The sequence below is a fragment of the Puntigrus tetrazona genome, chromosome 8, assembly GCF_018831695.1.
Source record: "Puntigrus tetrazona isolate hp1 chromosome 8, ASM1883169v1, whole genome shotgun sequence".
In the NCBI taxonomy this organism is placed as follows: Eukaryota; Metazoa; Chordata; class Actinopteri; order Cypriniformes; family Cyprinidae; genus Puntigrus; species Puntigrus tetrazona.
In genome coordinates, this window is record NC_056706.1 from 912,501 (window position 1) to 924,327 (window position 11,827).

An 11,827-nucleotide genomic window follows, 5' to 3' on the forward strand; every position below is an offset into this window, starting at 1 on the left:
GATGAAGATCTGCTGATCACTCACAGGCGTCCGAGCGCGGAACCCATCGGAAACGGATCGCTCCTCCGTTAATAAAGACACCGACGATAACGAAATCATCACGCATTTCATTTCTAATTCTAAATATTTAATACAGCCGGAAATTGCAATTCGGCGAACGCGCATTTTTAAATAAGGCCGGGGTTTTAAAAAACAATTTGTTTAAAGTGATTTTTTTTTTATATTCATGCTCATTTAATTTTTTTTGATCGTGTCTTTAATTGTGCTGAACGGTTCCGAGACGTTCGATGCCGCTCCGGATTAAAAACAAAGAAACAAACAGAAACTTGACTGAGAAGAAATTCACTTCAGTAAAATCAGCTGCTTTGCACGATCAAAAACACCAGGAACCCGTTTAAAGACGCGCGCTGTTTTATCGTGACACTAAATTATATGCACTAAATTAATTATCATTGAAATATATGCTATTTTCAAAACAGCCTTTTTAACACGCAGCGAAATCCACTCCTTTATCCTCAAAAATTATGCGTTCGTTTTATCGAAAAACGTACCACATTTCTCTGGAGTTGATTTATACGGGTTTTGAGTTTTATAAAAACTATACAGCTTTGTTTGATTTGCACTGATGTTTTATTCGTTGCGCGCTTCTTCCAAGCAGCAGATAAACGATGTTTTATAAAGTTCCCACGCGACCCTTCTTTCCTCTTTATTTTTAATAGAGCGCGCGCGCGTGTGTGTGTGTGTGTGTGTTATTAAAGATCATAAAGCTACATACGGTTGTTGAGGTCTCCGTTGTGGTTGTTGAGCGGGATGATCTCCATCCGCTGCTGTCCGTACAGATAATAGTCCAGCTCCTCGGAGCTCAGCTTCAGCCGCGATCCTTTATCGTTCTTGAAGTTGGACGACGAACAAAGTTCTTTGGCTTGAGACGCGCCGCCGCCGTCGGAGCCCGGGGTCTGTCCGAACAGCGCGCCCTGCGCCGCGGGAGACGCCGTGGAGGAGATCAGGCTGGGTCTCTGCAGGCGGAGGTTCTCCAGCGGCACCGGAGGCGGCAGAGAAGCGGCTTTGAGCGCGCCGTTCTGCGGGAAGAGCTGCTGCCAGTGCTGGATGTAGGTCGGGTCCACTTTGAGGAAAGCAGAACCGCTCGGCTCGCCCGGCTTCAGCATGTCCGACTGTAAGGGCAGCGCAGATGATGGGTGACGGTGGTGGACTTTCATGTGCCCCTCGGAGAAGAGTCGCTGGGTAACCGGTCAGGCCGCGGCGCGCGCTCAAACGCACTGAGACGCCGCGCGGAGTCGCGCCGGACTTCTGCGCTCGCGCCGCATGTCCGCGCGAGTCAAAGCAAACACACTCGCCCCGTCAGGAGAGCCCAGGCTGTGACTCTCGGACTCTCACGACATCTCAGTATCGACCGACAGCTCCGCTCGAACCCCTGCCTGCGCGCGCACGCGCGAGCACGCGCCTCGAAGCGACTTCTTATAAGCGTCGGGGGAAAAAAAAAAACCCACCCCGCTTTTCTTCCACGGCCTCGTCGGACTTCGCTATTTGAGCTCGCGCGATGATAACGACTCTATCCACCGGCCGCGCGATGATCGCGTTACACTATTTCTCCAAGTCCCCAGATAAGAGCGCGTCACCGGTTTCCCAGCCGTCCCTCCAGACGCTTGAGAAAGTTTGGTAAAAAAGAAGAAGAAAAAAAAGCAGAGAGGAGGGGAAATGTTTTGACTGGCAACATTCTGACAGGCCCATTCGTCATCCGGATTGATAACGAACCCAAACACAAACATAATCGTCTGAAAATGAATTCTCGTCTGCAAACGCGTTTCACCCGTAAAGAATGTTCGCGGGCACGAGCGGAATTAAAACACGGCACGCGCTCTATTTCTATTCTTTAAAGAAGAGCGACGCGTGTCGAGGCTGACCTCTAAAGCGCTTCTAGTTGTCACATCTCCAGATAACACCGCTATTATGACAGCGTATCGGTGTTTTTATTCATTGATAAATGACCGGTGAAATAAAGTGCACTCGAGGGGCAGCACAGATCGATACATTAACTGCCCAAATATATCATTTTCTGTGCCAAAAAACGGATTATTAAAGCTGAGCGTTAACTCGGGCTTCATTTGTATATTTTCGGGCCGTGAAAAAAACGCGTTTAGGTGTGTCTTTCATTAACATAGACTGCTGTTTGACATTCACTTAGACCCTTCGCGTTTCTTCTTAATTAATTCCGCTGATGGCTGAAAGACAAATGAACGGCCGCTTTGACAGGAGTCCGATAAAGAATTCAGCCACCAGCGCCTCTTATTATAGTTTTAAGGTCACGGGTTGCTGACTATATAATTCATTAATATAGACGGATATTCAGAAGGGACTCGATGCTCGTCCTGTTGTTGCAACTCGAGATTTATAATAAATGGCCTGTTAATAACCCGCTGCATGCACGCAAAAAAAAGAGATTTATAGAAGTGCCTCGAGTGTGTTTTACATCACTCTATTAATGATGTCCAAGCGCTTTCGCTGTTTATCCGTTAACTGAACTCTTTTAGTGTGGTTTGATGGAGGGGAGAGCAAACGGAAGTCATTCGTATCTCAGATGTGAGCCCGGTGCTGGTAACACCCGGATCCTCAGACCCTTCTCAGAACACAGCTTCTCCCGTTTCTGCCAAAACACGACGAACGTGAGCCGAAACATCATCCCCAGGAAACTCTGCGCTGGTCTAAACTCGTTTCGATCTCGATTCGCGGCTGTTCAAATCTCCCGATTAGCTGCGTGTTTTAATCGGACAGAATCAAGTCGCGCTTCATCTAAAACCGCCATGTTGAATTTAAAAGTGAATTAAAAATGAAGTTAAAACTAATCCGCGGGCTGCGTGGAGCTGCAGAGAAGCCCTAGATTAGAATTATCCTTCTATACGATTCAGAACTCTTCAGTTCATTTTAAGCATTTGCTGATAAATATTTCATCAAGCGATCGGTGATCTGTGGAACGCCTTTCACGTCTTTGTTTTCCGGCCAGAAATTAAAAATACACGAGTCCGTGAGCTCTGTCGAAAATTGAAATATATTCCTTCTATCAAACAGGACAAAGGGGGCGCGCTAGATCCTTTAGAACCTGCAAGAAAGGCCAAGAAACTATTAGCATTATTATTTTTAATAAAAGTAAAAACCCGTATGAATACTGTACTTGCATGCAACAAACGCCTAGTTTAGGTCGATTAAAGGAAAGCGATGGACCTATCATAATTTATAGGCGATCAGTCAACGGAGAACGTTCTCAGAACGTTCCGGCAAGGTTTCCTCAAAGTTGCGAGCAAGCGTTCTTCTAGGATAAACTAGTAAAGTTCTCAAAATATGAGCACAAGAACATTACTTATGTTTTCTGAAAGATTTGAATCGCTTGAGACGTTTAGAGAACATTCACGTTATCATTTAAATGATGTTTGAGCTGCACTCGCATGCAACGAAAAACTGTTTCTATCAGTTTGATTAGAGCAAGCGTCTCCTGGAGGTGTCTTTGTAGGCTTTCAGTTAACAGAACGTGAATGAATCTTCTTCTGGTGAAATTTATCGGGTTTTTAAAAACATTCTCAAAGCAGCATGGTGCCACGTTTTTCTGAAACACTGCAGGGAGACGTCGGTCTGTTACTTCTGTACTGTTTGCTAAATCATAACCGAATGTTTTTTCTAACGATGACTTAACCAAGAAAAAATGCTTTTTAAAACGACCGGGCGTCCTGAAAGCATACGTCACAACGAGAACATTAACACCCTTCACCACCGTGTTTTTATGTAGATGCTTCTCATTCAGACCTCCCGGGTCCTGGCTCCAGACGGTTAGCCGCTACACCACATCACCTCATTTCTGAGCCATCAGCCGCTGGCAGGAGCAGTGAAGACATGCAGACGGTCAGAGTGAAGCAGATCTGAAGATGCCATCAGTGAGAGAGCGCTGCTTTCTCCTTCTGTCTCTCTCAATCCAGCTCAGTGACTCTGAAGCTCTGCTCTCTTTGAGTCTTCAGAATCTCCCGTAACACGTCCTGACAGAACTGAAGCTGGATGAACCGCAATCATACGAGCTCACCGCTAGCAGAGCGCTCAGTGGACGTCTTCGTGATGAAACACGGGGAATGATATCTACAAAACCGTGCCTGAACTCCCGGGAGCTTAGTTACTAAACGCAATTTTCTGGTAATTCATCAACATTTTTGCCGTGATTTCTTGAGTGTCTGTCTGTAGCTGAGACCTCTCTCGGGATCCCTTTAAAGAAAGAGAGAGAAACGGGTGACATGAAACAAGAGACTGAATCTGAATCACTCACACACACACACACACACGCACACACACACTTAAATGCACACACACACACTTAAATGCACACACACAACACACACGCAACACACACGCACGCTCGCACACACAACACACACGCAACACATACACACAACACACACACACGCACGCTCGCACACGCAACACACATGCACTCACACACACAGGCGCGCACACACATACACATGCTTGCGCACACACACAAGCATGCACACATACATGTGCACACACACACACACACACGCACTCACATACACACACAGCGCGCACATACACTTACGCGCGTGCACACGCACGAGCAATCACACACACAAGCATGCACACACACACCCACACCCACATACACACACAGACGTACACACGCGTGCACACACACACTCACTCTCACACACACACTCTCACACACACACACTCTCTCACACACAATGTTCAAAAAGGGTGTTTTCAGAGGGATGCCATTGAAGAATCATTTTAAAGAGCTCTTCAATGATCACGCCATTTTTTCTTCGTCCAGAGAACATGTAAACTATCTTAAGAAGCTTCTGATGGATGGAAAGATGTTTAAGTTTCTTCATAAAACCAGAACGTGTGAGCAAGTAATGCCGTTTTGAACTAGTGTATATATTTTCATCTAAAATCAGCGGGTGAAATTAATAACGACGCTCATTTCAGAAGAACACTGCCCTTCATATTCTTAAAAAATGCTCTCCTTTGGGATTTATCTTCCTGTTGTGTTACACTTTTAGCTTTAAGCGCGAGTCACATTTATTTTATTTTCTGTCAGTCCGCTCTTGGTTTTGAAGCCTCTTCCTTGTTAAATCCGTAAGCGTGCATTGATCTGAAAATACACCGCAAGCCCGCACACCTGAGCTTCTGGTAGAGCCCAATGAAATTAGCGGTGGACTAAGAGTCCGGTCCGTGCCGTCAGCGCAGAGGCCATTACAGCCCGCTCTCCTGGGTCAGGCCTTCTGAGATGAGCTCCGCTGCTTTACATGGCAGCTAGCAGCGAGAGTAATGAAGCGCGCTCTTGACCTGATTAAGGGACCCGCGGCCCTCGGATCCTGAGCTCTGAGGAAAGACCAAAGAGAATAAACCCCATTAGAACAGGGTTTAGACCACGAACACTTCTATCTAGAGCTGCTTGCTCCTCTAAATAAAGGAGGTTTTCACAGCGAGAGCGTGCTGGGTTCCTCAAAAAACCTGAAAAGAGACGTTCTTTTTACTTCTTTGCTGGCAGAACCTTCAACATCCATCTTTAGAACGGAAAACGGTTTGTTTATGGGTGGAACTAAAAAATGATTATTGCTCTATTGCATCACTGCAGTGCGAAGGACATATAATATATATAATATTAAAACTTTTTTTCCATTATAAAGAATGTTTTCGCAACACAAAGTCTCCATTGATTTAAAGGAGCCCTTGACGCCAACGAAGAACCTTCGAGAGCGCATTCGTTCGGTTTATTTATTCCCAATGCATTTTAAAAAGAAAAAGGAAATCCCGTGCACCTCTTATTTAAAGTGATAGCTGTTTAATTAGTTAAATAGATAATTAGTTGTCCAGTTGTTCCAGAAAAGCATTGAAAACTGGACTTTTCAAAATAAACACAAAAATCATGTTTTAAATATAAAACAAAGGTGCTTTCTAGTTTATTGACAGGAGCACACTGATAAACACACTCTTTATGAACCGCTGTCTCGCGTGTCGGTGACGCGCGCGGGGGGCGGGGCGTCACACAGGAAGACGCGGCTTCTCTTCAGTCTCCTCCTCGCCTCGCGTCGCGTCGCGTCCGTGTTCAGAGATGCAGCGACTTCGGCTCTGGCGCGCGCTGCCGCTCCTCTTCCTGCCGTTTCTGGGAAGCGCCGTTGATTTCAAGACGCGGACGGGACCGCGCGTGACGGACAAGGTGAGACGCGAACTCGACCCGCGGCGCATCGGTAGCGCTCTGGCGTTTTCGGCGAGGAGCGATGGCGCGCATGCGTCTGTTCTGCTCGCTTCATCTCGACGCGCCGCGCTCCTGGACTGCGTCACGGCGTCGGACTCAACGCGCTGCTCATGTTCATGTTTATGTTCATGCTAATAACTCAAATGCGCTTTATGTTATATTTATTTATTTGCGTATTTGCGTTCAGATGTTTAGGATTTATAATATTTAAAATAAATCTCCTCTGCGCATCAAGGCTGCAATTATTTCATAGAGAAAAAGTTAATAATGTGAAATCTTCTATTTCAACGTAATTTAAAACGCAATTTATTTCTGTGATCAAACTTTGACCGTCATTCATTGTAATATTCTGATTTATTATGAATGTTGGAAACGGCTTTATGTTTTATTTTTGGAACCTTTTTCAGGATTCTTTATTAAACAAAAATGAGTTTTTAAAAACACTGCCAAGCAAGCAATTTAACATGAAATCTCTTTCAAAAACAAATAAAATAAAGAACAATATTTACTGACCCCCCAACCTTTGAACAGTATAGTGTTATAATTCTATTTTAAATAAATGTTGTTCTTTTTAATTTTTTTTATTCATCATAGAATCGTGGGAAAAAAGTGTCACAGCTTCCAAAAAATACTGTGCAGCACAAAAGTTTTTAACATTAATAAATGACACTTGAACACAATTTTAAATAGCATTACTATTTTACAATACTGCATTTTCTCTATTTTTGATCAAATGAACGCAGCTTTGATGAGCAGAGGATGTATACACAGGCACAGGAGCAGGTTTCTGTGTCTCTAGGAGGATGTTGTGTGTGCCGCAGGTGTTTTTTGACATCACCGTCGGAGGACACGAGGTGGGCCGGGTCGTGATCGGTCTGTTTGGAGAGGTCACTCCGCTGAGCGCGCAGAACTTCGTGGCTCTGGCCACAGGAGAGGTACGGCTCGCGGCGTGCTCGTGACACGCATCTAAACACGTGATGAGTCCTGACACGCGTGTGCTCTCTTCAGAAGGGCTACGGGTACAAAGGCAGCAAGTTCCATCGAGTCATCAAGGACTTCATGATCCAGGGAGGAGACTTCACGGCCGGGGACGGGACCGGAGGTCAGCACCAGATAAACTAATCTAAATGTAATCGTATAGCATATTTAATAAAAAAAGCATATAGCATAAAAAAATGTTGGTTTTTGCTTAAAACAAGCAAAAAATATCTGACAGTATTATATATAATTCAACGGCTGAACAAGATTTTTTTCTGATCCCATTGGAAGATAGTTTTGTTAGTTTTAAGCAAAAACGTTTTTCAGAAAACAAGACGTGATATCTTACGTAGGTTTACTTGTACAGTGTTTCATCGTGATTCATTTATACTAAAAAACAAGACAGAAACACTGAGTAAGTAGCTTTTTCTCGTGTCGGTCGTCTTTCTTGTCTGTTCAAAATGAAAAAATGAAATAAATGATTGACGGTAGGTCGACAGAATGAATACAATCCCATTTAATATTTAGTTTTCTAAATAGGTTCTGTTGTACTATTGTAAAAAAAAAAAAAATATATATATATTTTTTTAATTTACACACATATGATATATACACGATATAAATATAAAATATATTGATATCATATATATATATATATATATATATATATATATATATATATATTTATTATTTTATATATATATATATATATATATATTTATTATTATATATATTATTATATATATACATGATATACATATAAAAATATAAAAGAAGTATTTATTATTTTAGCTAGTTACCAATGCAGCATCTCAGTCATCAGAGGTGTTTATATGAACAGTCCGATTAAGCCATAAATCTGATCGTAAGTCGATTATTCTGGTCCACGGAAACATATCCTGTGCTTGTGAACGCGTCTGAAACGACACTGAAAACCATCAAACCTGACTCTGAGCAGATGTTCAGGAGGGACCTCTGGTGTCTTTCAGGTAAAAGCATCTACGGAAGCACGTTTGCAGACGAGAACTTCAGGCTGAAGCATCTGGGAGCAGGCTGGGTCAGTATGGCCAACGCCGGACCGGACACCAACGGGTCGCAGTTCTTCATCACGCTAGCCAGAGCGCCGTGGCTGGACGGGAAACACGTGGTGTTCGGAAAAGTCTTGGAGGGGATGGTATGAGTCCTGCAGGAGAGAGAGAGAGAAACACACACACATTAGACACACACACACACACACGCACTCACTCATAATAATAAAAATAGTTTTTTCCTTAAAACAAGCACATATATATCTGTCAGTTGGGTAAGAAGAATGATCTCGTTTAACGTTTGAATTAAGATTATTTTTATTACACTATTGACAGATATTTTGACTTGTTTTAAGCAGATTTTTTATTTTTTTGTTTAGAAAATAAGACTTATTATCTTATCTTTTAGTTAATTAAAAGCATCTTGATTCATCAACGTTTAGATATTTATTGTTTTTTATTTTCTATAGCATACACTGAAATAAAGCTAAAAAATATGATTTAACATTCTTAAACCTACTGCATACGTGCCGAAGATGAGATTTCATATTTTGATGCTCACATCAAATTAAATGATCAAAAGTGATTTTATATACACAAAACATTAAAGCATTTATTATGCTTTCTAAGTAATTGAAGTGAAAATAAAATGTCGACATAATCCTAATTCAAAGCCGTATCATAACAACAAAACTGAGTTTTATGAGTTACACTGGAAAAAAAAAAGATGAATTGAATTTACAATTTTTTTTAAAGCAACTGGCTGCAAATTATGGCTGTAATTTATTTGAGCTACATTTAAATCAATTTAGTCGACTAACTTTTTTTCTAAATATAGCTAAAATAAATTCCTTGTGACCACTTACCCTAATTTTAAATAAAGTGTAGGTAGAAATAAAAGGTAAATCACAACAAACAGTACAGAGTGAAAATGATCTCTCTTTCGTGACAAAAAACGTGTTCCATGAAGAAATCAGAGCACAAATATATCAAAACCTCCCAATCTTTAAAGGTGTTTTTTTTTTCTACTAGCTGTATCTCCGATCATAAGAACGTATTGAGTTTGTGGTGTAGGGTCACTAAACGTTCTTGATCAGGATCTGTCTTTCTGACCGTGTTTCAGTCTGTGGTTCACACCGTGGAGCTCCAGGACACGAACGAGAGGAACCTGCCCTACACCGAGTGTGTGATCGTGAACAGCGGCCAGATCCAGCTCAAAGAGCCCTTCGTGGTGGAGGTGGAGGGATGGTGAACCTCTTCGTCTCGTTCTTCTCTTACTATGCAGACACCACTCTATCTGTCCACTCTGAAACAAAGTCACCCGGCAACATTTCATAATCTCCTCCAGTCATCTTAATATTACAGTATAGCTACTTTAGAAGTTTATTACAACTAAGAACAAGACAGATCTACGATTAAGATTAAATATATAACGTTCACAGCCATTAACTGAACATTCGTGTAAGACGTGACGAGATCTAACCAGACCTTACAGGAAGATAAATGGGATGGCGATCGTTTTGTTTTCATCAGAGTGGGTTCTGAAAATCATATTCCGCTGATTTAGACTCGTTTCATGGAGAACTAGATATGAATATTCACTGCGCCTCACCACGATAAACCAACAACTTGAGAAAACACTCAAATAAAGATGATTTAAGATGATTGACTCCTGTCTGGAGCGGGCTTCATCAACTCAGTGTAAGGAAAAGCTCAACATCAGCATCTTTTCCAGCATGGCTCACAGATGTGTGTGTTTTAACACTAATCTCTCACACACACACACACACACACACACACACACACACACACACACACACACACACCTCTCTGTCCTCTGAGTGCCAGAAGACACACACACTTCGACACTATTTTAATTGTGATGTAGAAACACGAGTAATCTATTAGAACAATCTGTCTTTTGTTTTAAAAGAAACTATGTAAATATTAATTCATATTTATAAACTAATTCAATCATTTCACAGCATTTAATGATCAGTTATACAGTCAAACCACAGCTATTCAGAGAGCACACATAGTTTAGTTCATTAACTTCTGAACTCTTACCGTGGGCTAGCGGTGAAATAAAACACTGCTTTTTCTTTACTTCTAATATTTGATTTGATTCAACTATTCAACACAAGTCATTACTTCTCTTTCTATCAAAGTTTGATATTGTCTAGATGAACTTGTTCTCTTTTATATAAACTAATAACTGGCATGTAAGGTCTTCATCTCAGTTCTAGCTTCACCGTCTGCTCTGTGATCTGTAAAATCAGCATGATTATTAGATCTCTGTATCGTGATGTACTTCAGATATTCAACACATTTCATTCTTAATAGAAGTAGAAGCATGAATTAGACGTAGAGTCGGGTTTGATGATCAATAATGCTGCGGTCTGAAAATAAAATACTTCCTTCTGAACGTTTTCCGTCCTTTATTTCTGTGAAAGACATCAGAGCATAAACTGTTCACTGTTAAAGATCATTAATGATGTATTAATATTCATTCATGCTGGAGAAGTATTGTTCATTTTCAGTACACACACACACACACACACACACACACACACACACACACACACACACACACACACACACACACACACACACACACACACACACACACACACACACACTCACTCACACACACACACACACACACACTCTCTCACACACACACACACACTCATACTCACACACACACACACTACTCACACACACACACTCACACACACACACACACACTCACGCACACACACCCCTTCATGAAGCTAACTGAAAGACGTTTTTAAGACCAAATGAAGAATATTTAAAAAATAAATGAAAGGGAACACAATATATATGAGTTTTATTATTGAACATTTTGATCTTCCAACCAAATATTTTTGTATCATAGAGATACCATTATATTTTTTTATTGTCTTAATTAGTCTTTACATTTTTAGTAATTTAATTTTGTCAGTTGTATTTATTTTTTTACTGCATATTTATTAGTTGTTTGTTCTTCAAATACACAAACAAACTTACTTTTTTTTTTGTATTTTAGTACATCAAGTTACACTAAATAATTTTAGTATAACTATTTTATTTCAAGAAAGACATTTTTTTAAATATCTGAAAACCTCAGTGTATTTTCTCTAGCTCACTCTATTCTAATTCTATTTAGTTTGTTGACTTGAACACTTTCCTAACTGCTTGTTTTCTTAAAAAGGCCACTAAGTCTTTCTTCTTTTTCTGTACACACACACACACACACACACACACACACACACACACACACACACACACACACACACACACACACACACACACACACACACACACACACACACACACACACACACACGCACACACACACACACACACACACACTTTGATTGCACACATTACCACTCATTTGGATAAAAGCCTCCTCTAAATGACAATGACGTCAGTTTAAATGTTTATATGTACTGGTAAACAAAAAAGACAGAGGAAGCTCGTGACATTCAATGCCCCGACTTCAAGCACGTAACACGTAACTCGTAACACATGCTCTGAT

General features: G+C 41.2%; 2 protein-coding genes across 3 annotated transcripts in view; one reads left to right on the forward strand and one right to left on the reverse strand.

The window, feature by feature from the left end:
• prdm6 (PR domain containing 6) overlaps nucleotides 1-1,875 on the reverse strand; it is a 29,184-nt gene extending 27,309 nt beyond the window's left edge. The window contains exon 1 of one of the 2 annotated variants that reach the window (XM_043246380.1): nucleotides 776-1,875. In XM_043246380.1, coding sequence (XP_043102315.1) covers nucleotides 776-1,217 — 442 coding nt within the window. In that variant the 5' untranslated portion in view covers nucleotides 1,218-1,875. The remainder of the gene's footprint in view (nucleotides 1-775) is intronic. The other variant, XM_043246379.1, reaches the window with a different exon arrangement.
• Nucleotides 1,876-6,042: 4,167 nt separating this feature from the next.
• On the forward strand, nucleotides 6,043-10,708 carry LOC122351116 (peptidyl-prolyl cis-trans isomerase C). Its single transcript, XM_043248001.1, has 5 exons — nucleotides 6,043-6,238; nucleotides 7,099-7,212; nucleotides 7,286-7,379; nucleotides 8,245-8,429; nucleotides 9,407-10,708. Exons 1-5 carry the CDS (start codon nucleotides 6,134-6,136, stop codon nucleotides 9,533-9,535), a joined length of 627 nt encoding a protein of 208 aa, XP_043103936.1. The 5' UTR covers nucleotides 6,043-6,133; the 3' UTR covers nucleotides 9,536-10,708.
• The last annotated feature ends 1,119 nt before the right edge of the window (nucleotides 10,709-11,827 follow it).